Source organism: Oryctolagus cuniculus, chromosome 11 (assembly GCF_051225735.1).
Source record: "Oryctolagus cuniculus isolate XC-2025 breed Fujian yellow rabbit chromosome 11, ASM5122573v1, whole genome shotgun sequence".
NCBI lineage: Eukaryota > Metazoa > Chordata > Mammalia > Lagomorpha > Leporidae > Oryctolagus > Oryctolagus cuniculus.
The window spans coordinates 73,005,703-73,033,560 of record NC_142877.1 but is presented as its reverse complement, the minus strand read 5'-3'; the positions used below and the strand labels follow the sequence as shown (position 1 = coordinate 73,033,560).

General features: G+C 40.1%; 1 protein-coding gene and 1 long non-coding RNA gene across 7 annotated transcripts in view; one reads left to right on the top strand and one right to left on the bottom strand.

The window, feature by feature from the left end:
• Positions 1-5,203, top strand: part of PTPRB (protein tyrosine phosphatase receptor type B) — a 141,697-nt gene extending 136,494 nt beyond the window's left edge. For both annotated transcript variants that reach the window (XM_008256785.5, XM_051845665.3), the window contains one exon: positions 51-5,203. In XM_008256785.5, the coding sequence (XP_008255007.4) occupies positions 51-73 (23 nt within the window). In that variant the 3' untranslated portion in view covers positions 74-5,203. The remainder of the gene's footprint in view (positions 1-50) is intronic.
• Positions 1-27,858, bottom strand: part of LOC149123527 (uncharacterized) — a 98,038-nt gene that overhangs the window by 54,920 nt on the left and 15,260 nt on the right. The window contains exon 3 of one of the 5 annotated variants that reach the window (XR_016216892.1): positions 20,406-20,580. The exons of the other annotated variants lie outside the window; for them this stretch is intronic. This is a non-coding gene — a long non-coding RNA (uncharacterized LOC149123527). The remainder of the gene's footprint in view (positions 1-20,405; positions 20,581-27,858) is intronic. 5 annotated transcript variants of the gene reach the window in all.

Genomic DNA, 27,858 nt, shown 5'->3' with positions numbered 1-27,858 from the left:
AGCGTGATACCCCCTACCGCCATCTCTAATTACAATGCCCTTCCTTTCAGATGCAGTCTATTCAAGGCATTAAGAATGTACCGGAAGATCTGGATAACAATTATTCACTGTGTGATTTCTTAAAAACCTGCTTCATGCCCTACAGAGGTGCCAGCTATTTCTGTTGATACTATGTATAATTTATTAATCTGGAGAATTTTAAAGAATTTATGTAATTTAAAGGTAACAGATATTATTGTACATAGTTGTATTTTGTAGTTTCTTCTGTAAATATGTATTTTTTCATAATGTTTAATATTAAGCTTTATATAATACTATTTTTCCACACTAAAGTATTCATGACTTGTTCTACATAAGCTAATTCAACCTGTGTCTGGAGGTGGTTGCAGAGATAATCCTTGGATCCTGTTTTGTATCTGACTTGATATTCACTGGACAACATAAAAGGCGGGACTACTGAGTGCACATGGTATGGTGAGCTTTGCTGCATTGCTGTCCCATGCGTCTCAAGATCCAAAAATGATCCATCTGCTATTAGAACACAAAAGGGATGAGAGAGAAAAAGGCAGCACAAAGCTGAGCTGAGTGGTTATGCCCACCTGTGCTGTTCTTGCTCCTTTCTCTTGCCAAGGACAGAGAAAAATGGGCAGCTCAAGAGCTAACTTAGCACAAGCCCGGATGTTAGGATTGAGGGTTCTGATAGAAAGTGATCCAAGCAGCAGTGATGAATGCCTTTGTGTTAAGAAGAATACTGGCTGCACCCCTGAGCAGAAGTCTAACCTGCAGAGTCTCCCTGGTAGTGATTAATGATTATCTCGCTGGTTTCCAGGTGTGGAGTGTGAGCATGTGTGTTGGTTTATGGACACACACTAGTCTGTCTCACTTCCCAGGGTCCGCATTCCTGGCAAAGTCAGTTCTGCCAATCATACCTGGTTTCCTCCTTAGAAGATTACAGTGGCAGGTTATGCTCCTGGTTAAAGGACCCAATGCCAATATTTTTATAGAAGCGTCTCTAAACATCATATATAGTCAATTTAAAAACAAAGAGCAAAAGCCAAAACTTGGTGTTCTTGGTTTAAAATTTCCCAAAAGACTTTTTTAGTCAATCAGTGAGGTCAAAATATCAAGTGGTCAGCTAATGTAGCGCTTACTATAAAAAGCACTATGTACTCCAAATTTATCTTGAATATCTGTGCCTTATTTTCACTAGAAAAATGTCAGTGAGTTTGAAATGGGCATTACCCACATCAAGTCCGGTTCTAATACTCTTCCTGGGAAGATTCAGCAGTCATCAGTAGGGAGTCATGACTATCAGACAAAAGGAACTAGAGCTGTGTGCCCTTTTCCCCCACCGATGTTTCTGGTGATAAACTTAGACACTGGAGGTCAAGGTTGTTGATCTCACGGTTTCATCTGTAGAAAGACTGATATGTAACACAAGTACATACTTTGAAATATAGAGTCCTGAAGGTAATGCTCATACTATGAGAATGTAGTTGGCATAAGAAAATCATCAGCTATACTTAAGATAATTAGGTGTTTATAATTAGATAACTCTAGACCCAATCTAGGCAATTTTCCAGGGTTATTTCAAGTTAGTAAAATAAATCCTAATGAATGTGAAGAGTATTTAAAGGATTCAAGTTTTCAGTTTCACAGAACTCCATGCTCTTACAAAATGACAGGTGTTGGGCTTTGGTTCTTCATGAGAGAACCTCACAGAAGTTCAGAGGGCCTTCTAGAAAGGGACAAATACACGTAAATGTGGCAGATGAATTCCGAGGAGAAGACAGAGGTCAGACTTAATGACGTATACTGTCTATTAGGAATCGTCTTTCCTATACTAAAAAAGAAAACAACTTTAACTAATGTTGATCTATGCAAAGCTCATAAATGCCTAGAAAACAGAGGCATTCAGAGACATAGTGAAGTGGCTGCACCTTGCTAGATATTGTTTCAGATTCTATGTATTTCTACTTGTATAAAGAGAATGTATTACAATAAAGTTAGGATTGTTTTTACTATTTTCAGCTGAGCTTTACAGAGGACCCCAGCAAAGAAATGAGCTAACCAAGTCAGTCTAGGATAGAGGCGGCCTTCCATTGGTCACACACTGCCAAGTGCTGAGGCTGCTGCAGTAACAAACCACTGGATGTAGATCAAAGAGCGATTCTTTGCAGAGAATTAAAACCAAAAAAAAAAAACCTACACATTTGCAACAGTAAATATCACTCACATACTCTGACAACATCTGGGGTGGAATCAGAATTATGGAAATGAACGTAACAAGAGAAAATTGTGCATTTTTTTAGTCTAATCCAGGAAATAGTTATCCCTACTCTACTCCTAATTTTAAATCTCCTTAGCAACAAATATTTTACTGTTTCCTGTCATTCCCAGGAAGACTAAATACATAATCTGGCTGATCTATTCATCACATTTAAGGGGCAAGGGTGGGGGTGGGGAAGGTTTCCTTGACACTCAGCTCAATAGAATGTTTTTATTTAATCGCATCATGTGCTATGTCTTGATAAACACTCCATTTCCTGTCTTGGTGGGCAGCCTGTCTATGCACCTGTGTGGTACACTTTAATCATCAGACTTCAAAGTGCTTTTGGGCTTCAAATCTTGGAAGTCTCATCTTGCATCTTAATAATTATTTGTCCAAATTCTTTATAATTAACTCCTTTAATGTCTTCTAATTAAATCAATTTTGTATTATTCTGTTTTTCTTTGGAATGCAGCCAAGTTTTCAGCTCTTGAATCAGGTCTCTCAAAGGCTTGTCTCTCTGCCTGGACTTGCACATATTTGGCCTGGATAATGCTACATCTCTTAACACTCCTGAGTCTCACTATTTCACTACTTATCCCTCTTCTCCCTGTTGATTATGGCTGCCTGGCCACTGGCATGGGATTTTTATTTTCTGTTCATTTTATCTCTTTATACTATTAACATAATTTCATAGGCTCCATATTATAAGGGAGATGAACATGATTTTTAACTACAAAAATGCTCACAGTACATATATTTGGGGGAAATTTTATTTGGGAGGGTCTTTAATTAATGTAATTTTGGAAGAGAGCCAGAAATGGCATGAGAAAATATGAAACCATTTAGCAGATGTCCAGCAGTACAAAAATAGATATCACATGGTTCACTTCACTGGTTCTCTTGCCTTGGTGTCTACAGATCCAGATTCTTACATTAAGCCTTCTCCTTACCCTTTACAAAAAATTCTTAGCCATATACTAAGTTCTCATGTACTTTGCCTCTTAAGAGTTCTTTGAGGTTGGAATTGTGAAATCATAAAGCTACTAGGTCTGTGTTTCAGCAAATTACACTCTAATCTAGGGTGCTCTAGAGTGTTAGTTCAACTTGTTGGCTAGACCAAGCCTGACCTAGTGAAAACCAATAGGTAACACACTGCTTGTCTGTGGATTCAGTTTAAGGGGTTTCTTGGTTCCATTTCACTGAGGAAAGATTGGCCAGGATCGAATGGCAGGAAGCAGTGACTAATTCCCTTCCAAATGACAGTAGCAAGCCCTAACCCTACCTCATTCCTGGATGAGAGCTAAAGTAGAAAATGCCCTCCTTGCCATTTTGACTTTTCTGAGTATTTTTAATGTGAGACTTAGAATCACATCAAGTATTCAAAGAATGTTTCATATCAAAGGAAAATGTGTAAATTATGAGTGCAGAAAGCAAATGAAAAAGGGGGAAATATTTGAAAGAAGGAATCTAATCAGCTGTCAGAAATGTAAAAGGACATTTCTTCTGGGTGGCCAGAAGGTTCTTTGAAAGCCTTGTCATGTATTTATTTCCTTTATAACATATTGCCTTTTGGTCCAGCTGTGATGGCCAGATGATTTAGCAATTAAGCAACTGAACTGATCTATTTAGTTTTGTGAATTAACCAGGTATCTAAATCTATTGGGTTTGGCATTTTGGATGCACAGTCCTTTATATTCTTGATGACTTGGAAAATGTTTGGCCATTTTAGTTAAAATGCAGGATAACATTTGATGCAGCCATGATAACAGCAAAAATCTGTTCTGTTCTAAAAATGTTTCTAGCAATGGAAATGTTTTTGGCTAAAAGAATACTCTTCACTTGTAGGGAGGCTCCTTCAGAATAAATGTATGCATTTTATTTTTTTAAGATTGTTTTTATGGATACATTCATTAAATAAGGAAATTGTTGGTGAATGATCCTAAAATAAAGATTTACATGATAGAAAAGATCCATTAACAGAGTTACCAATGATTATTTATATAGCCTATATGCCAATGCACATGGTCTTATATAAGACAACAAAATAAGTTATTCAAAGCTGTGAATAATGTCAGACAAGTGCAATGTGTCTCTTCTGGAATAATCACAAGAGTGGTTAGTTATGGCTGTTTTCTGCCTTAAGTAATTTCTTTTAAGAAATACTATCCTCACCCTCAAAGCAAGATTTGTCATGCTTAAGATGTTGTGTTTTAATAACTGTGCCTAAGTAAGTACCCCATCAAGAGAGGACCATGTAATGTTGGCATTAGGAGTCTGTGGCAGAGTTGGACAGTGTAGCGTCTGTTATTGGTGGGAGCGTCTGCATCAGTCTTCATGGAGTTTCCTGGTCTCCGCCACATGCACAAGAGATTGCACCAAGATCTTGAAGAGAACTCTCATGTCCGGTCATCCATGCAAGACTCCTTGTAAATTCTTCAAGGACACGGACCAGGTCTTTAATCTCTTCACTACTCCTACCTTGTAGGGATGAGTTCATAGCTAGTAGACAGTCTACATATACTTTGAGTGGAAATTGCTCCTGGCCTGATACTTTGGATATCAGATAGTCAGTGTCCAATACTACTATTGTCCAGGGAGGTTCGTCTGGCTGTGCCTTGTGTGGGGCATAAATAATGTAAATAACTCCAGCAATCCAATTTATTATGTTCTATAATAGAGCACTTTTATATTTTTAATGTCATTTATTCTCTATCTGAAAATCTGACAGTGGATGATTCTAGTTTTATTTTCACTATAGCATCTACCCATATTGTGTTTCTAACAACTCTATTTGAAACAAACTCCATTAGTCTTTCTATTTAAATTATGTATTTGCTAAATATATTTTCATATTTGTAATGGTGCCAAAAAACCTATATAATTTTGCACACATTCTCACCCGTATAAGGAATAAAACTCTGGTTTGTTGAAGGAGAGTGTCCTGTCTTGTTTGCCTGTTGCTCATTTATCAATTTTTGCCATCCTTCTGCTCAGGAAAAAGGTCAAAAGTGACTGCTTTTAAATGAGAACAATCTTGCAGGCCGTTATTCTGAAGAGCATGGTAGTCTCAGCCTCTGTTCCTCTAAGTGCTGAGTCGGTTACCCAGGGTATTGTGTACATATAATAGACTCTCCGGTTGACTGTCTCCAGCTAAATTCTTGTTTTCAGTTCTGCAGTTCATTAGTAACCAAAATGTCAGCTATTACCAACAGTGCTGGGGACTCTTAGAAGTGCCACCCTGGCTGGATCGCTAGGAGCCCTTTGGAGACACTTCACACGGTAGCGGACAGTGTGACATTTGGTGAAGAGCCTCTGTGCCTACTTCCTGAATTATGATTTTGCCCTTTTGCCTTCTTCACATTTCAGTTGAAAGATCAGTGTTCTCCTTCCCAACTCCAGTATTTCATTTTTCTACAACTTACAGAAACCTTTGTTTTGGAATAATGTACAGTCATACATTTGTATACAACAATTAAATCATTAAACCATTAAAGCAATCCTTTTAAAAGCAATTTCTGGTTTTAAATAATTAGGCTAACAAAGCAATTTGACCTATGAGCCTGGAATTGTTTTTTCCAAAGTAGCTATTGTTTTGATGGAATATCCTCTTAAAAGGAGAATATTATAATTTGAACAAATCTCTTAGTAATTTTGCTGATACATCTTCCACAATCATAAAATGTCAGAGCTGGAAGGGCCAATTTGGAATTGACAATGTAGGAAACCAAGACCCAAGTTTAAAAGGGATACAGCAAAATAGCATTGTGCTGGTATTGAACCGGGTCTTCCTTTTAACTCACAGGGCAGCACCTGTCTACATGTAAACAGACAAATATAAAAAGGACTCAGAAGTCAATGGACGAAAGAGCCATCCAACACTGAGACAGAACCATCAGTGGAGCCTTCACCATTTTGGATGATTAATCCTCATCTATATATATATATGTGTGTGTGTGTGTGTGTGTGTGCGCGCATATGTATGTGTATCACGTCTGGAGGTCTTAGACTGTATTTTAGAGTTCTACCTTGGCAAAAGTCATGATTTTAAAGCTGAAATAATACTGGCTAGGGAAATAAAAACATGATTTTCTAATGGCTTATGATGAAAGTATTAATACTAATGAAATAAAAGCGCCTGCATCCCAGAAGCTTGACTATCAATAGATTGAGAGAACTGGAGAGACTTTTGACATGGCCTATGAATGGAATGTTCATGATAGGAGGGTAGCACTTGGGCCTAAGCAATAGAGAAATCCATGGAGGAATGGGTCTGTGGAGGAGGAGTTAAGAAGCATTTACCTCCTAACTAGAGGACCTAGCCAACCCTATGACCATGCTCACGACCTTATCTCCCAACCCCATACTTCCTAAGGAAGATTTTGCTATTATGATAGAGGGTTCATCTGACCCAAGCTTGGTTTTTTTCTGGGTTTCATGGGGATAGAGACCCTTTTGACCAAAGCTTTAGTCAGGTCCCCCGAGTCCCTGCCCTGACTTGGCCCCAACCTCAGTATTCTTTCTCCATCTTTGTAGAATCTGATTTACTGTCAGTTTAGTGAAACCCTCCTTGACACCTCATCTCCATGGCCTGCTTTCCTCCAGAACTCCCTTGACCTCTGATGTTTCCTCTTGCTAAGTTTTCATGCAGTGACCACTGTGCCATGAAGACCCACTTGTCTTGTTGGAGTTGAGCCCACTCTGTCCACCAATGCAAGACCCCTTTGTGGTGATCCTGATGCCTTGAATGAAGTCATTCTTACCGTCTTTAACAAGTGTCATGAATAACTGACACTTGTAATGGTGCAAGAACCTTTGTGTAAATTATCTTAGTATAAAATGCTTTCCTCTTTGCTCCTGGAACTTTTGACTAACGGATGAACTTGGCATCTGTTCTTCAAAAAAAGAGTGGACATGTTTTCTATCTCTAGTACTGCTTTAAGCCATTGGTGGCTAAGAAGTTTCTGTCTTAGGACACGCCAAGAAGCCAAGGTTAAAAAAAAAAAAGCCACCCAAAAACATGACAACACAGCTATAGAAACAAAGAGCATTAAAAGTGGCCAAGTTCAGAAGCAGGGAACATTCCTAAATCTAGCTGTCATCACATAATACTATTCTTAACACTTAGGAATTCAATTGCTAAGACACATTTCATCCCTAAGGAACTTTCCAGTGATTGCTGACCCAGTCTTCCCCCAAGTAGATGTTCCTTCCTCACACAGTGCAGATGGCTGAGGAAGGAAACAGCAGTCTACCTTCAAAGAATGACGCATCAGCAATAAACAAAACGGCGATGAAAGGAGAAGTGACAGGAAGGGTCCTAGCCTTATTGTTTGGGCTTTGGTGGAAGGCTGTGAGGAGACTGGGGAATAAAGCTAAAGGTGAGAATTAGAATCTGAAAATGCAATTAGGAGTATTAGACCTTGTGCAGTAGCAGAGATTTCTCAAAGCCAAACCAGGAGGAAGACACTCCAAGTCCTGTTTGAAATGCTACACAAGAGGACAGAAGTCTCTGGAGAAGTTGTAAAAGTTGTCATGTTTAGACAGAATTTTTTACTTCTTGATACAGAACATCGGAGGGGTCGGCGCTGTGGCAAAGCAGATAAAGTTGCTGCCTGTAGTACCAGCATCCCATACGTGCGCCGGTTCTAGTCCAAGCTGCTCCACTTCCAATCCAGTTCACTGCTACAGCCTGGGAAAGCAGTAGAAAATGGCCTGTGTCCTTGGGCCCCTGCACCCATGTGAGAAGACCCAGAGAAAGCTCCTGGCTTCAAATGAGCTCAGCTCTAGCCATTGTGGCCAACTGCAGAGTGAACCAGCAGATAGAAGATCTCTCTCTGCCTTTCCTTCTCTCTGTGTAACTCTGACTTTCAAATAAATAAATCTTTTTAAAAAGTCCATTGGAAATAATCACTTTTGTATCAATTAAAACTCATCATATTCCTCCAATTTACTTTGGTTCTAATTGTACAGTTAACCCAAGAAAGGAACACAGATCACTTTATTTGACCTGGTTAAGATCTAATCAGTTGCTTCAATATGAGATATGGGGCAGGTATTTTGTACAGTGGTTAAGACACTGCTTGGGATGTTAACATTCCAAATTGGAGGGCCTAGGTTTGAGTCTCAATTCTACTTCCACTCCCTCTCCCTGCTAATATGTACCTTGGGAGGCAACAGTGATGGCTCAAGTAGTTGGGTCCATGATGCCCATGTGAAGACTAGAATTGACTCCCTGTCTTCCAGTGTTTGCCTGACCCAGCCCCAGCCCCAGCTCTTGTGGGCATTTGAGAAGAGAACCAATATATTTAAGTCTGTCTCTCTCAAATAAAATCAATGAATTTAAACATATTTAAAATGTTTAGTTTTTGAAGTATGTATAAGATATAGCTTTATAAAATCCCAATTTTAAAAAATTAGTATTCCAACAGTGAACCATTATTTTATTTTTAACTTCAAGGAATTTCATATAAGTAATCTCCAGTGTTTTTAGTTTAACAATTTCTTTGGACATGGTAATGCCAATTATTGTCATGTTATATAATTAGAATTTTTTAACTCACACAAAAATCATACATATTTATGGGGTGTCATGTGATGCTTCAATACATGTATACATTGCATAACATCCAATCAGAGTAAACATATGTATCTTCTCAAACATTTACCATTTCCTTATGGTGAAAGCATTCATGTCTGAGAGAAATACATAGTACTGATCTTACCTACAGTCACCATATTGTGCAATAGAACTCCAGTATGATCGTTTCTTATTCCTATCTAACTATAACATAGTACCTTTTAACCAACCTTTCCCTAGCCTTGCTCCCCTCAGAACTTTACTTCTAAATTGCACATAAGGCTATTGTTTTATAGCGTGACTTCAACTGCCCTAAAATATAGGTTAGTAAATATTGTCACCTTACAAGATTAGGCAGGAGGGGTACTGTAAAGGCCAGGGAGTTGCCCAAGATTTAAAAGCAAATAGAAACAATGGCTCATGTATATTTTGCACTATGTGCTGAGTCTTCTGTGAGGATCATAATTCAACTCCACATAACCTAGTTGTTGGATGTATATTGGAGGAAATGATGCTGATGCTTAAGGAGACCAAATAACTTGCCCAAAACCATTGATTGCTAAAGCTCAGACTCCCATATGGATCCATCTGACCTTAAAATACAATCTCTTAACCTCTATGCCAAAGTGTCTTGAAGTTTGGCCCCTAGACCTGCAGCATCAGTATCACTCATGACCTTGTTAGAACTGCAAATTCTCAGAGCAGCACTCTCCATACTGAATTGCAAATTGTGGTGGTGGGGTCTAGCACTGTTTATTAATTGAGGTTTCAAATTAGAAAGACAGACACAGGGAGCTCTCTCATCCACTGTCTCACTCCCTAAATTCTCTCAATATCCAGGACTTGACTAGGCCAAAGCCAGGATCTAAGAACTCCATCTGAGTCTCTCACATGGATGGCAAGGACCCAAGTACTTGCGTCATTACTGCTGCGTCCCAGGGTGTGCATTAGCAGGCAGCTGGAATAAGAAGTGGGATCAGTCATGCCAAACAGTAAGCATGCACTGCTGGGTACCCAGGTTTTTTTTTAAACTTCACCTCAAGAAAAACCTCAGTCAGCTGGAGAATAGTGAATAGCAAGCAGCCAGAGTTTCATTCAGAAACAAAGTACATTCTCCACTGTCAGGACTGCATCATTCCGAGGGGAGCAGACCAACCTCTCAGTTTAGTTCAACATTATATGAATTGTTTAAAGAAAGGGGAGGTACATTCTAACAAAAGGGAGGAACATTCCTGGTTTTTCTGAAACTAGATGGAGAATTCATAGCATCCAGCTACTACTACTTTTCACTCCTTATATGGTCTCATGGTTCCTGTTTCAGAGGCCATTAGGAGTGTCATTGAGCAGGCTAGGCTTTATGAGTATATAGCCAACTGCGAGGGCAACGTAGTTCTGACTTGGCCCATAAAACTGCCATGAACCTGATCCAGGTAGGGGGTCTGTTTATCTCCAGAGCTGAAAGAGGAGCCAAACCCATATCCTGCAGGCCTTGAGATAACAAGAACTACCCCCAGGTGGCTCCGCTGCTCCCTCTGCTTCCCTGTCTCACTGGGACTCACACTCAAGGGCTCCAGAATGGATGTAGGAGTTCCACATGCCACAGCCAAATGCCTGCCTTGAATCCACTCCCTTACTGTACAGTAAATGAAAACACACCTGTCTTGCAGGCTTCCTCGATGAGACGACCCATGTAAGACACCTATCACATTGACCAGCACAAAGATCTCAATCTATGTTCATTCCTTTCCAGCTCAAAGGAAAACTGCATTATGGCCTTAGGTTCAAAGAGTATTAGAACAGCATGGCCTGGTAAGGAAGAAAATCCCAACCAGATGGCTCAACTCAAGAGATTTTAAGTAAAGGACAATTTACAGAAGGCTGGCAGGGCTAAAGCGATTCAATTAACTGCCTTGGAGAAGCATCCAGAGGGTAGAATCAGTGAGGAAACTTGACTACCCTGTAGGCATAAAATTAAGGGAGAGAAAGGTCATGAGAGCCTCGTGGGAACAAGGGCTGTGGAGAAGCAGCTGCCGTGCAGAGGTCTGACACCAGGGAAGAGGCCCCAAGAAATAGCCTGAGCTCTCCTGCTCTCATCCAGAGTTGGATGCCCTTGGCCAAACCCAATCCAACAGCAGCTAGATAGGTAGTCTGGGTGAAGTAGCCTATAGCAGTCAACAAAAAGCTGTGTAGAAAGGGCAGAGAAGGGCCAGCACTGTGGCACAGCAGGTTAAAGCCCTGACCTGCAGTGCCAGCATTCCATATGGGCGCCAGTTCTCATCCCAGCTGCTCCACTTCCAATCCAGCTCTCTGCTGTGGCCTGGGAAGGCAGTAGAAGATGGCCCAAGTCCTTGGGCCCCTGCACCCACATGGGAGACCCGGAAGAGGCTCCTGGCTTCAGACCAGTGTGGCTCTGGCTGTTGCAGCCATTTGGGGAGTGAACCAGTGGATGGAAGACCTGTCTCTACCTCTCGCTGTAACTGTCTTTTAAATAAAGATAAATCTTTAAAAAAAAAAAAAGAAAAGAAAAGAAAAAGGCAGAGAACTGGATGGGAGACTGGGAGGGAGGCCAAAGAGAGATTCCAAGATGGCAGAATAGGGAAGGGTATACTGCTCTAGGCTAGAGGTAAATAATAAAAAATGGAGAAAGTACATGCTCAGGGGAGAGTCTGAAAATCACAATGGAATTTCTATGGAAGGAAGAGGAATACTGTGGGTTAGCATGGAAGGTGCAGATGTACAGCATGAACATGGATACAACATACGACCCCAGCAGGCAAGTGCTGAACAAAACACCGGCTTTGAAGAGTGAGGCGAGATCAGCCTGCCACTGGAGACAAATGGAGAGCTTGGTCTGAGTCCAGCCCAGATTCCTAAGGGGGATAGGGTCCCCAATAACCCAGTGAAACAAAAAACGTGGACCTGTTTCTCTCCTCATTCCCCACCACCACCGCAACCTGCAAATGATGAGAAAGGACAGGTGCCATTTTGGGCATTAGCAGAAGCTGCAGAAGCTCCTGTGTGCACACCCTGCAACTGGTCTGGACAGAACGCCATCATTTCAGCAGGAGCAGAGGCAGTAGCTTGGGTGCGTGCACCAGGCTACCAGTGGGAAGAAGACAACATTGTGAAGCGAGTATGGGCTGTGGCCAGCAACTCTTGTGCTCATGTGTAATCCAGGGATTAACAGAGGGAAAAGCCTATATTCCCCACTGACTTTGAGTCTACCTAGGAGGATTGACAGGGAGCTAGACTTCCATGTAGTTCTGTGAGGTACCCCCAGTCTCTCAACTAACACAGGCTCCAAGACTCAACTGCCTAGGCAGAGCACCCACAGGCAGCTGGCTCTCAGACTGTTTCCATCTCTCTGGGGACAGGCCAGGCTAGCAAGGCAGAACAGATCCTCTGCAATGCTCCGCTGTGGGAGCTCTGAGTGCTGACACTGTGGGAACTCTGACCGCGTGGCAGGGTGCAGGGTGTAACTGGGTCTCTGGGCAATCAAGGTTAGCAGCTCTACATGCTCAGAGATTCCCCAACTGCCTGGGATTCGGGGTCACACTGAGGACTGCACAGCTCCTTTGTGTAGTTCATGTGGCAGTGTGGATGAAAATTGTACCCGCTGTGGGCTAACACCCAGACAGTGATTACCTTGGAAGAGAAGACGTGAGAATGTGATTCTGCTAACAGAACTGATCTTGCTGCTAAGAGGGGATCTACCTTGCCCAACTTGAGTGTCACCCTACATACTGGCCCCACCCTAGAGCACTCAGAGCTCCCTGGCCACACCCAGCAGGTATCTCTGGGTACTCTGAAAGAGCAGACATTCCACTAAGCCACAGAGGTATAGTTCAAAGATAAAACCCATCAGAGGAAAAACAAGTAAACCCAGCAATGCCTACAAATAAACACAGGAATTCAAGGAAGACATTTATTTATAGGAGGACAACCTGACTCTTCCAAAGAACACAACACTTCAGTATCAGGATGTGAGGATGAAGAGAATGATGAAGTGCCTGAAATGGAATTCAAGAGACTAATCACAGGATTACACAGAAGCAATGAGAAGCAAATTCATGAATTGAAGAAATCCAGACATGACATGAATGAAAAAATGTCCCATGAAATTGAGATTTAAGAAAAAATAGAATTAAATATTAGGAATGAAGAATTCAATGTTAAACAAAGGTTATAATGGAAAGTCTTAACAGAGGTGAGGCAGAAGAAAGAATATCCAAGCTAGAAGACAAATATTAGGAAAATCTTCAGTGACACAAAAACAGAAGAAATTAGAGAAAGTTAAACAGTGTTGGGCCGGTGCCGTGGCTCACTAAGCTAATCCTCCACCTGCGGCGTCGGCACCCCGGGTTCTAGTCCCAGTTGGGGCACCAGTTCTGTCCCGGTTGCTCCTCTTCCAGTCTAGCTCTCTGCTGTGGCCCGGGAAGGCAGTGGAGGATGGCCCAAGTGCTTGGACCCTGCACCAGCATGGGAGACCAGGAGAAAGCACCTGGCTCCTGGCTTCAGATGGCAGCAGCGTGCCGGCCATGGTGGCCACTTGGGGGGTGAACCAACGGAAAAAGGAAGACCTTTCTCTCTGTCTCCCTCTCTCTCTCTCACTGTTTAACTCTGCCTGTCAAAAAAATAAAAAAAAAAAAACAGTGTTGGAGATTTATGGGATACTATCAAACAACCAAACATATGGGTCTTAGGAGTTCAAGAAGTATGGAAAGAGAATGGATTGGAAGACCTATTCAGTGAGATAATTACAGAAAATTTCCCTAATTTGGAGAAAGGGATGTCCAACTATGAGGCACACAGAGCTCCTTATAGACATGAACAGAAAAGATCTTCACCACAACACGGTAGTCAAACATTCAATAGTAAAACATAAAGAAAAGGCCGGCGCCACAGCTCACTTGGCTAATCCTCTGCCTGCGGTGCCAGCACCCTGGGTTCTAGTCCTGGTTGGGGCACCAGGTTCTGTCCCGGTTGCTCCTCTTCCAGGCCAGTGCTCTGCTGTGGCCCGGGAAGGCAGTGGAGGATGGCCCAAGTGCTTGGGCCCTGCACCTGCATTGGGAGACCAGGAGAAGCACCTGGCTCCTGGCTTCGGATCGGCGCAGCACACCAGCCATGGCAATTTGGAGGATGAACCAATGGAAGGAGGACCTTTCTCTTTCTCTCTCTCACTGTCTAACTCTGTCAAAATAAATAAAATTAAAAAAAAAAAAACTCAAAAGATTCTAAAATATACATGATAGAAATACCTGCTTACTTTCAAAGCATCACCAATGAAACTCAGAGCTGAGTTTTCATCAGAAACTCTAGAGGCTAGGACGATGGAGAGACACAGTCCAAGCCTTAAGAGAAAAAAACTGGGGCCAGCACAGTGACCTAGTGGGTAAAGCTGCCACCTAGAGTGCCAGCATCCCATATGGGCACCAGTTCAAGACCCAGCTGCTCCAATTATAATCCAGCTCTCTGTTACAGCCTGGGAAAGCAGAAGATGGCACAAGTTCTTGGGAACCTGTACCCACCCACATGGGAGACCAGGAAAAAGCTCCTAGCTTCAGATCACCACAGCTCTGATCATTGTGGCCATTTGGGGGAGTGAGTCAGCAGATGGAAGATTTCTTTCTCTCTCTCTCTCTGCTTCTCTGTAACTTTGCCTCTCAAATAAATAAACCTTTTAAAAAGTATGCCAAGCCAGAATACTATACCCTGCAAAGTTCTAATTTATGAATAAACATGAAACAAAGACCTTCTGTAACAAATTGAAATCATTTGTCGCCACTCATCTAGCCTTACAAAAAGATGCTTAAGTATGTGCTATACACAGAAACACAGAAAGATAGTCATCAATATGAAATATGAAGTCAGGAAATCTCCCAGTGAAAGTACAAAGGAAACCCACAGCAAACAATAGGAATATTTGCAGAAAAATGGCAGGTCCAAGTCATTATTTATCAATAGTAACCTTGAATGTAAATGGCCTATACTCTTCAATTTACAGGCTGGCTGAGTAAATTAAAAAACAAGACCTCCATTTGCTGCCTACAAGAAATACATCAACAACAAAGATACACACAGACTGAAAGTATGGAATATATTTTTCCATCCTAACAGAAAGCAGAAATGAACAGGTATAGTCACCCTAATAACAGACAAAATAGACTAACACAAAAACTGTTAAAACAGACAAAGGTCACTATGTAATGAATAAGGAATCAATTCAACAAGATGTGACTATAATAAAATGTATATGCACTCAATGCTAGGGTGCCCAGCTCTTTAAAACAAATGTAAATAGATCTAAAGAGAGACATAGATTCCAATACAATAGTAATGGGGGACTTCAATATCCCACATTCAGCAATGAACAAATTAACCAGACAGAAAATCAGCAAGTAAGCAACAAAACTAATCTACACTATGGGCCAAATGGACATAACTGGTATCTACACTACCGTTAACATTCTTTTCATCAGTGCATAGAACTGTCTCTAGGATAGACTATATGCTAGGCCATAAAGCAAGACTCAGAAAATTAAAAAATAGAAATCACACCATGCATCTTTTCTGACCACAATGGAATGAAGCTGGGAATCAACTCAGTCTCGAGAACATATACAGAGACTGGACAACATGATCCTGAACGAACAGTGGGGCATAGATTCAATAAAGAGAAATAAGAAATTTCTCGAAATGAATGAAGATGACAATACATCAAAATATATCAAATACAATAAAGGAGGGCTGAGAGGGAAATTTATAGCAAATGGGGCCTGCCCAAGCAAATGGAAAGGCACCTAATAAATGAGCAATCAATGCACCTCAAAGACATAGAAAAACAAATCAAACCCAGATTTAGTATGAGGAAAGAAATTAAAATTGAAGAAGAAATCAACATTGAAACAGAAAAATACAAAATATCAATTAAATGAAGAACTGATTTGAGAAAATTAACATTGATATACCATTGACCCAACCAAGAAAATAAATAGACCCAAATCAGTAGAATCAGAGATGAAAAAGGAAATGTAAAAACAGGTAACACAGGAGAAAAAAAATCATCAGGAAGTACTAGAAAGAGCTGTATGCCAACACATCACAAAGTCTAGAAGAAATGGATTGCTGGACATATGCAATCTACCCAAATTAAGCCTTGAAGGCACAGAAAACATAAGCAGATCAGTAATCAAGATGGAAATTCAATCAGTAATAAAGATCCTAACAAAGGAAAGCACAGAACTAGATGGCTTCATTGCCAAGTTCTAACAGACATTTATAGACTGAATCACAATGCTTTTCAAGCTATCCAAAACAATTGAAAGGGAAAGAATCCTCCCAAACTCCATCTATGAAGCCAGAATCACTCTAATTCCTAAACTAGAAAAAGAAACAAGAAAAAGAACTATAGACCAATATCCCTGATGAACATAGATGAAAAAATGCTTAACAAAACACTAGTTGAATCCAACAATACATTAGATCATTAACCCAGACCAGGTGGGATTTATCCCTGGTATGCAGGGATGCTTCAACATTCACAAACATCATATTAACATATTGAAGTACAAAAACCATATGATTATCAATAGATGCAGAGAAAACATTTGATCAAACACAACATCCATTCATGATGAAAACCTTAAACAAATTGGGTATAGAAGAAACATTCCTCAACACAATCAAGACAATTTATGAGAAACCCAAAGCCAACATCTTCAATGGGGAGAAGTTGGGAGCATTCCCACCAAGATCCAGAACCAAACAAGGATGCCTGCTCTTACCATTGCTATTAAACATAATCCTGGAAGTTTTCACCAGAGCGATTAGGCAAGGAAAAGAAGTCAAAGGAATACAAATTGGAAAGGAAGAAATCAAAACATCCCTATTTGCAGAAACGATTCTATATATAGGAGATCCAAAACTCCACTGAAAGACTATTGAAACTCATAGAAGAGTTTAGTTAAGTGGCAGGATACAAAATTTATTTTTTTTTCTTTTCAATTTTTATTAATATAAATTTCCAAAGTACAACTTTTGAATTATAGCAGCTTTTCCCCCCATTACCTCCTTCCTACCTGCAACTATCCCATCTCCCATCCCATTTTTTCTTCATCATGATTCATTTTAAATTATCTTTATATACAGAAGATCAACTTGGTACATACTAAGATTTCAACAGACTGCACCCACAAAGACACACAAAGTATACAGTACTGTTTGAGTAGTAGTTTTACCATTCATTCTCATAGTACAACACATTAAGAACAGAGGTCCTACATGAGAAGCAGGTGCACAGTGACTCCCGTTGTTGATTTAACAATTGACACTCTTATTTTTTTTAACTTTTATTTAATGAATATAAATTTCCAAAGTACAGCTTATGGATTACAATGGCTTCCCCCCCCCCATAATGTCCCTCCCACCCGCAACCCTCCCCTTATTTATGACATCAGTAATTACCCGAGGCTCTTGTCATGAGCTGCCAAGGCTATGGAAGCCTCCTGAGTTCACCAACTCCAATCTTACTTAGACAAGGCCATAGACACAGTGGAAGTTGTCTCCTCCCTTCAGAGAAAGGTACTGCTTTCTTTGATGGCCCATTCTTTCTGCTGGGATCTCACTCGAGATCTTTCATTTAGGTCATTTTTTTTTTTTTTTTTTTTTTTTGCCACAATGTCTTGGCTTTCCATGCCTGAGAAACTCTCATGGGCTTTTTAGCCATATCCAAATGCCATAAGGGCTGATTCTGAGGCCAGAGGGCTGTTTAGGGCTTTTGCCATTCCATGAATCTGCTGTAAGATACAAAATTAACACACACAAAAATCAATACCCAGTCAAGGCCAAGACCTGAGAAAGAACTTATAAGATCAATCCCATTCACAATAACTACTAAAAAGTTAAATATCTTCATATAAATTTAACCAAGGAAGTCAAAGATCTCTACTATGAAAATTGTAAAACATTAAATAGACAAAAATGCAAAAATCTATGTTCATAAACTAGAAGAATTAATATAAAAATTTCCTTCTGCTGAAACCAACTCAGATTCAATTCAATGTGATACCAATCAAAATACCAACAGCAGCCATCGCTATAGCATAGTAGGTTAATCCTATGCCTGTGGCACCAACATCCCATATGGGTGCCAGTTCTAGTCCTGGCTGCTCCTCTTCCAATCTAGCTCTCTGCTATGGCCTGGGAAAGCAGTAGAATATGACCCAAGTGCTTGGGCCCCCGCACCTTTGTAGGAGACCTGAAGAAGCTCCTGGCTCCTGGCTTCAAATAGGCATAGCTCTGACCATTGTGGTCATTTGGGCAATCAACCAGTGGATGGAAGACCTTTCTCACTATCTCTCCCTCTCACTGCCTGTAACTCTACCTCTCAAATAAAATCTTGTTTAAAAAAATACTAAGAATATCCTTCTCAGATCTAGAAAAAACAATACTAAAATTCATATGGAAACACAGGAGACCATAAATAGCTACAGCAATCCTATACAACAAAGCTGGAAGCATCAAAATACCAGATAAAGACATTCTATAGGACAGTTATAATCCAAACAGCTTGGTACTGGCAAAAAAATAATAGACATATAGACTAAATGGAACAGTATAGAAGCTCCAGAAACAATTCATGCATCTACAACCAACTTATCTTTGATAAAGGAGCTAAAGTCAATACCTGGAGCAAGGAGAGTCTCTTCAATAAACGGTGCTGGGAAAATAGGATCTCCATATGCAGAAGTATGAAACAAGACCCCTACCTTATATCTTACACAAAAATCCACTCAAAATGGATCACAGACCTAGATCTATAATCCTATGCCATCAAATTACTAGATAATATTGAGGAAACCCTGAAAGACATTGGTATAGGCAAAGACTTCTTGGAAAAGATCCCAGAAACACAGGCAATCAAAACCAAAACTACAAATGGAATTACATCAAGCTGAGAAGCTTCTATACTACAAAACAAACACTCTGCACAGTGAAGAGGTAACTGACAGAATGGGAGAAATTATTTACAAGCTATACAAATGATAAAGGATTAATAGCAAGAATATATAAAGAGATCAAGAAACTCAACAAACAGCCCAGTTAAGAAATGGGTAAAGGGCTAGCGCCGCAGCTCTCTTGGCCAATTCTCCACCTGTGGTGCCAGCACTCTGGGTTCTAGTCCCGGTTGGAGCACTGGATTCTGTCCCAGTTGCTCCTTTTCCAGTCCAGCTCTCTGCTGTGCCCCAGGAAGGCAGTGGAGGATGGCCCAAGCGCTTGGGCCCTGCACCCACATGGGAAACCAGGAGGAAGCACCTGGCTCTTGGCTTCAGATCGGTGCAGCATGCTGGCCATAGTGGCCATTTGGGGGGTGAACCAATGGAAAAGGAAGACCTTTCTCTCTCTCTTTCTCTCTCTCTCACTAACTCTGCCTGTCAAAAAAAGAAGAAAAAAAAAGAAATGGGTAAAGTACTTAAATAGGCATTTATCAAAAGAGGAAATCCAAATGGCCAACAAATGCATGAAAAAATGTTCAGGATCACTAGCCAGAGAAATGCAAATCAAAACCACAATGAGGTGTCACCTCACCCCAGTTAGAAAGTTTATCATATTAAAAAATCAAACAAATACACGCAAGGATGTGGGGAAAAGGATACCCTAATCCACTGAGGGTAAGAATGTAAACAAGCACAACCATTATGAAAGACAGTATAGATTTGCATAAGGGAAATGCAAATCAAAACTACAATGATGTTTCAATTCACCCCTGTTAGAATGACTCTCATACACAAATCAACAAATTATAAATGCTGGTGAAGATGGGGGGGAAGGGTTAATCCACTGTTGTTGGGAATGTAAACCATTGTGGAACACAGTATGGAGATACCTCTGAAAGCTATAAATCAATCTACCATATGACCCAGCAATCCCACTCCTTAGAATTTACTCAAACAAAATAAAATCAGCGGATGAAAGAGTTACCTGAATCCCCATGTTTATTGCAGCTCAATTCACAATAGGCAAGATATGGAATCAGTTGAGATGTCCATCAACTGATGACTGGCTAAAGAAATTATGGTCTATATGTACTATGGAATAGTACTCAGCAGTAAAAAAAAAAAAAGAAAAAAAAAAAAGAAAAGAAAAAGAAAAAAACACCTGTTTTTGCAAAAAAGTAGATGCAATAAGCCAGTCCCAAAAAGACAGATACCATACCTGATACCATACCATACCTGATCTGTGGTAACTAACAGAATACATAAAATATAATGCATTGGAGTAAAATTGACATTTTGAGATTTGATGATCATTTACAGCCCTTATGTCTACTGTTGAGGAACAGTGTGGTTTATTATTATTTGTTGAGCTCTTTACTTAGTGTAGGGTTAATCATGAATATAAAGTAACCTGCAAAGAGATCTCTGTAAAAATTAATATTGAGAATAGGAGAGGAAGGAGGAAGAAGTGTAGGAGGAGTGTGGTGAGGAGGGAGGGTAGAGTAGGAAGTATCACTGTGTTCCTAAATCTGAGTTTATGAAATACATGAAGTTTGTATACCTTAAATCACATCCAGGTTGTCTGGGTTTGTCCAATATATTCACAAGAGGTCTTTACAAATTGAGCAGATTTAGAGCCAGGAAGTTAGCAATGTGAGGGCAATTTGAATCAGCTTTGCTGCCTTTGAAAGTAGAGATGGGGTAATGAGCCACAAAATGCAAGTGGCCTCCACAAACTGGAAAAAAGAAAATGGATTCTTCCTTAGAATCTCCAGAAAGAATGCAGCCTTGCTGACAGCTTGATTTTAACCCCATAAGACATATTTTGACGTTTGTCCTCAAGAATTGCAAGATAGATTTATATTGTTATAAGCCATTCTATTTGTGGCAGTTTGTTACAGTAGTAATAGGAAATTAATATATCCCTTTTATAGATAAGGAATCTGAGGGGTAGAGTTCATATGACTTATCCAAGGTCATATAACTCCTAAGTGACAAAGCCAGATTGGAGCTCAAATTTCTTGATATAGGGCCCTTATTTCTGACTAGCATAGTAAGTTGTACGAAAAATCACAACGCTTCTTTCATGTGACAGCCTGTCATATGTTTGTAAGTGGATATTATGTCTTCCTTTAGTTTTTTTCTAGGAAAAGAGTAATTTCTTCAGTTAGTCCTCAGATGACAGTTTCCAGTCCCTTAAACAACCTGGAAAATAACAGCCCACAAGCCAAACATGTTGTCAGCATGGCTCCAACATCATCTTTGAGCATTTCAGTCTTTTGCCAAAATGGGGATTATAACTCAAAGTTTAAGCGATACTCTTTGAATTTAAAAAAAAAGAAGTGGTAGTTTTCTTATATTGACAAATTGGCTGTGAACTTAATGTTCCTACAACATGAGTCATTTTGAGTTGGCACATTAATTTGTTGGAGCAGCCGGGTCCACATCACTTTGAGAAAAGTGTCATTGCTCTGTGCCTGCACAGAACATCAGGAGAGTCCCAATCTACAGCCGTAGTAACCACAGTACAGACTTTTTCCTGCTTTCACATCCTAACTCTCAGACCCTGAGGGGAAATACGAGGCATCTTCAAAAAGTTCATGGAAAATGCATTTATGAAAAAACTATATATGGATTTCAAAGTTGTTTTGCATCAAAAGAAGCTTGTACTAACATGTAATAATATGACTTAACGGGATTTAGTTTGAGGCACTAAAATTGTATCAGTCGAAAAAGAACCCCTATCAGAGGGCAATTAAACATTGCATTTCAGATGAAACTTAGATGGAAGAATGGTGAAATCAAAGATGCATTAAGAAAAGTTTATTCAGAAAATATCCTAAAGAAATCAGTTTACAAATATATAGCTCACCCCAAGAAGGGACAATATACTGTTAATTTGTGATGGAAAAGATTGATCATGTTCATGCCCTAATTGAAGAGTAATGATGATTAACAGCGGAAACAATAGCCAACACCATAGATATCCCAACTGTTTCAGCTTACACAATTATTTTAAAGTTTTAAAATATTTTCATCAATTTGAAAGGGCGAGAGTGAGAAAGAGAGAGAGAAAGAGCGAGAGAGAGAGAGGGAGAGAGAGAGAAAGAGCGAGAGAGAGAGAGAGGGAGAGAGGGGGGGAAAGAGAGAGAGAGAGGAAGGAAGAGAGAGGAAGAGAGAGAGAGGAAGAGAGAGAGGGGAAGAGAGAGAGGGGAAGAGAGAGAGGGGAAGAGAGAGAGGGGAAGAGAGAGAGGGGAAGAGAGAGAGGGGAAGAGAGAGAGGGGAAGAGAGAGAGGGGAAGAGAGAGGGGAAGAGAGAGGGGAAGAGAGAGGGGAAGAGAGAGGGGAAGAGAGAGGGGAAGAGAGAGAGGAAGAGAGAGAGGAAGAGAAAGTGACTGACTGACTCCCATTTGCTGGTTTACTTCCTAAATACCCTCAACAGCCAGAGATGGGTTAGGCCGAAGCCTTGAGCCCAGAATTCCATCTGCATCTCCCACTTGGCCATCATCTGGTACCTCCCAGGATACTTTAGCAGGAAGCTGGATTGGAAGCAGAGCAGCTGGTACTTGAGCTAGCACTCCAATATGGGATGCATGAATAACAAGCAACAGCTTAACCCACTGTGCCACAATGCCTACTCCTAGATTACACAAATCTGAAAAATTAAAGTGGAATAAACTTTCTGCTTAGCAAAACTAAGTGTCCAGACCAGCTGCAAACAATAACTCATTCAATGGAAATTTCAAATAAGTGCAATCAAGATCCTGAAGCATTTCTTCAAAGAATTGGAAAGGAGATGAAGCATGGCTTTATTAGTATGATCCCAAAGACAAAGCACAAAACAGTAACTACTGAGAGTTAGAAGTCAAAACAAAAGCAGAGTGGTCAAGAGCAAATATCATAGCAGCTGTATTCTGGGATGCTAAAGACATTTTACATGTTGACTTTCTGGAAGGCAAAAGAATGGTAACATTTTCCTATCATGAAAGTGTTTGAGAGTCAAAGCTTATGCAGAAACACACTCAGAAGAGTTTCACCATAGAGTCCTTTTCCACCAGAACAATGATCCTCTTTTGAGTTGGCTTATGAGAGTCCACTGTTAAATTTTCTGAGTCACTAAATATGGCCATTACTTAAATCATTTAGATGTCCAAACTTAACTTACCTGAAAAAACAAAGGTAATAAATACTCAAAACTCATCTTTTCTAATAATTTCACATCTTACTAATATGGCTATTCTTGTTATTTCTTGTTGATTGTATCTTATATAAAACGTGTGCTACTTAGCATCTCTTCAACTCCAGATTTAGAGATATCACATTGATAGCTCTGTCAGTCACAGTGGCAGTATTTACACCACAGAAATCAGCAAATGCTACAAATGAGGGCATCCCTCACATTCCTGGCTGGTTGTCAAACATTTACCAGCAGTAAACTTCCCAGCCCCACGCCTAAGCACACAAACACACCACACCTTGCTCTTACCCAACAAGAACGGAAATCAGTCTCATCATTTCATCCAATAATTATAAAGGACAAAGTATGTATTTCTTCAGAGTTTTTTTCTTTACTTCTTTTAAACATTTTTGTGGGTTTGGGAAGATTTTATTCACACATTCATACTTCATCTGCTTCCTCAAATTTCAGAGTTGATTTGAATTCTATAATAACACAAAGTTGGCATATTGGATAAGCTATCTCAGAAAGCAGAATTTTAGGAACTAATGGGGAAAGTGAAGTGTTCGTGTGTGTGTGTGTGTGTGTGTGTGTGTCAGTCTGATGTGTAGGACAATGTGGGAAACCTCTTGAGGCATCCCGGCTCATAAATTACCTTTTGTTCCTGGTACTACAGCCTGTTAATTAAAGACATGCTGCTGTTTCCCCTAGACTCCCAATTTCATTAACCTTCTAAGTTAATCAAGATTCCCCTGTTTAGCAGCAACCCCATCCAAAATGCTTTGGAAAGTTGTAGGTTTGTTCCTCCGATTGGAGAAGGTGATGGAAAAGGAAATCTGTTTCATTATGAGGTCCAAGAATTTCTCACATTTTATTGTTCAAACCAAATGTTATTGATCAGAGGTCCTCCACTCAGAGCTAATCCTCCCCAACAAAAAGTCTTCTAAGGTGACAAATGGGGGAAAATGTCAAGAGTTGAATTCCAGCCTCAGGTCGCTGGGAACTAGGGGAACAGGAATCAAAAGTCTGGGAGAGAGGGAGGAAAACCAGATGGTCTCTGCCTGTCATGCTGATGAGAAGCTGGCAATGAGCTATGAATTGGAACTTTAAATTCAGAGAGAATTGACCTGGAGTCTACAGAACGTTGGTGGTCCAGGTATGGAAAGACCCGGGGAGGGGGACATAGGAAAGGGGTGGTGGTTGAAGGATTATAATACAGATGACCTTCATGGGCTACCTACGTGATGCCTGGAATTATGTTCAGCAAGTTTTTTGTATATATTATCTTTCCACACATTATCCCACTTATTAACTAAATGCCCCAGAAGCTCAATACTCCTCTCAGAGTGTCTCACACACTTCCAAGTAGATGATTTAGATGTAGGCGGGCATTTGGCACAGCAGTTAAGCCTGATTGTGACGCACACATCCCATCTCAGAATACCTGGGTTTAAGTCCCAACTGCACTGTCCGTTCCAGCTTCCTGTTAACACATACCCTAGGAGGTAGCAGGTGATGACTCAACTATTTGGATTCCTGCCACCTGTATGGGAGACCCTGATTGAACTTCCAGCTCCTGGCCTCAGCCTGGCCCCAATTGCTGGCATTTGGGGAGTGAACCACAGTATAGGAGATTCCCCTCCTCTTTCATTCTACCTTTCAAATAAGTAAAACAGGGGGCCAGTGCTGTGGCACAATGGGTTAACACCCTGGCCTAAAGCACTGGCATCCCATATGGGTGCCAGTTTGAGTCCCGGCTGCTCCACTTCTGATCCAGCTCTCCGCTATGACCTGGGAAAGCAGTAGAAGATGGCCCAAGTTCTTGGGCCCCTGCACCCACATGGGAGACCTGGAAGAAGCTCCTGGCCTCAGATCGGCGCAGCTCTGGCTGTTGCAGCCAACTGGGGAGTAAATTATAGAAAGGAAGACCTCTCTTTCTGCCTCGCCTCTTTGTGTAACTCTGACTTTCATATAAAAATAAATAAATCTTTTAAAAAAAGTAAAGTAGAAATTTAAAAGTATATTTAAACAATCCAGTTGATAGTAAATAATTTTTATGGAATCTCAATTTTGCTTCAACAAGATCAACAAGATCCCCCAAAAGGCTGCTAATCAAATAAGCTGAGTTTGTTAAATTTGTTGCAACAAAGTAGATTACCTTGGCAGAGTCTTGGCAGTGACTTCAGAAAGAAATTCAATAGCCTTTGTACACAGAAAAATTCCATGGCTGAGAAAGAACTTCTAAAATCAATCCCACTGACAATAGCTACGAAAAACTTGAATACCTTGGAATAAGTTTAACCAAGGAGGTCAAAGATCTCTACAATGAAAATTACAAAACATTAAAGAATTAGACACACAAAAGGAAAAATCTTCCATGTTCATGAATTGGAAGAATATCATCAAAATGTCCATACTATCAACAGCAATGTACAGATTCAATTTGATCCCAATCAAAATGCCAACAGCGTTCTTCTCAGATCAAAAAAAAAAAAAAAAACTATGCTAAAATTCATATGGAAACAAGAGAAAAACATCTAATGTGTCTTATATAACAAAAACAAAGCCTGAAGCATCACAATACCACATTTCAAGACGTATTACAGGACAGTTATAATCAAAACATCCTGGAACTGACAAAAAAAAGTAGTTGTGTAGGCCAATGGAACAGTATATTAACTCCAGAAATCAATCCATGCATCTACAACCAAATTATCTTTGACAAAAGAGCTAAAGTCAATCCCTGGAGCAAGGAGCCTCTTCAACAAATGGTGCTGGGAAAACTGGATCTCTGCATGCCAAAGTATGAAACAAGACCCTTTATATGACATCTTACACAAAAATCCACTCAAAATGGATCAAGGACATACATCTGCAACCTACAATCAAATTACTAGAGAACAATGGGGAAACTCTGCAAGATTGGCATAGGCAAAGACTTCTCAGAAAAGACCCCAGAAGCATAGGTAATCACAGCCAAAATTGACAGGGGATTCTATCAAGCTAAGATTCTGAACTGCAAAAGAAAAACACTCAGCACAGTTAAGAGTCAACTGACAGAATGAGAAAATATTTGCAAACCATGAAACTGATAAAGGGTTAATATCTAGAATATATAAAGAGCTCAAGAAACTCAACAACAACAAAAACAATCTAGTTAAGAAGTGAGTAAAGGACTTGAGCAGGCATTTTAAGAAAGGAATTTCAAATAGCCAAGAGACATGCAGAAATACTCAGGATCACTAGCTATCAGGGAAACTAAAGTCAAAACCACAATGAGGTCTCCCCAACCTCAGAATGGATTTCATCCAGAAATTAACAGAAAATAAATGCTGACAAGGATATTTGGAAAAAGATACCCTAATCCACTGTTGGTGGGAATGTAAACTTCTGCAACCTCTGTGGAAGATAGTATGGAAATACCTCCAAAAGCTGAAAATAGATTTACCATGTCACCCGGCCATCCCACTACTGGGAATTAACTGAACAAAATGAAATCAGCAGATAGAAGAGTTATCTGTAATGCCCTGTTCATCACAGCTTAATTCACAATAGCTATCAAATGGAATCAACCCAGATGTCCATCAACTGATGACTGGATAAGCAAATTATGGTATATGTACAATATGGACTACTACTCAGCAGTAAAAAGCAAAGTGAAATCCTGTCTTTTGCAACAAAATGGATGGATGCAACTGGTCTATCAAGTCTAAGGGACACCCTACAAACAACTGAGCAGTGGCGCTCACTAATTTATCTGCAGTTACTATTGTCCTGGACAAGGAAGGTGGGATTCTCCACCTATCTCAACAGAAAAGCTGTACCAAGTCTGAAACCCACGGTACCACCACATTGACTTATAACAGTAAGTGTTCAGATTGTTTATGTTAATATCATTCAAAAAGTTTGATGACTAAGTTGACCTAGGACATAAAGATGTTAATAAGCTCCTCTTATTTTTTTAAATATTTGGGAGGGAGAGGGAGGGAGAGGAATGGAGGGAGAAAAAATATGAATGAATATATATGAAATAAATGAAATTTGTATACCTTAAGTAAATTTTTAAAAATCGCAAAAAGAGAAAATAGAATTCTATGCTCAGTTGTTTGTAGGGTGTCCCTTAGACTTGATAGACCATCATGAGGGGCATGGTTTGTTGCTTACTGAAAATACATTGTATTTAATAGCACATAGGCCTACTTCTCATAGAATTCTATTTTCTCTTTTTGCGATTTTTAAAAATTTATTTAAGGTATACAAATTTCATGTATTTCATATATACCAATTTAGGAACATACTGTGATACTTCCTACCCTATCTTCCTTCCTGCCCATGCTCCTAGGCTTCTTCCTCCTTCCTCTCCTGTTCTTACTATTAATTTTTACAAAGATCTATTTTCAGTTTACTTTATGTGCATAAGATTAACCCTACACTAACTAAATGTGATCCCTGTTAAACATAAGAGTGGGGATAAGAGAGGGAAGAGATGTACAATTTGGGACATGCTCAAGCTGACTTGCCCTAAATGGTAGAGTTAGAAACATACCAGGGGACTCCAATTTAATCCCATCAAGGTGGCATGTACCAATGCCATCTCACTAGTCCAAGTGATCAATTTCAGTTCACAATTGATCATAATGAAAGGACTAAGAGTCAAAGGGAGCACATAAACAAGTCTAGTACCTGCTAACACTAACCGATAGAATAAATAAAGGGGAGAGTGATCCAACATGGGAAGCGAGATACTCAGCAGACTCATAGAATGGCGGATGTCCTAAACAGCACTCTGGCCTCAGAATCAGCCCTAAAGGCATTCTGATCTGGCTGAAAAGCCCATG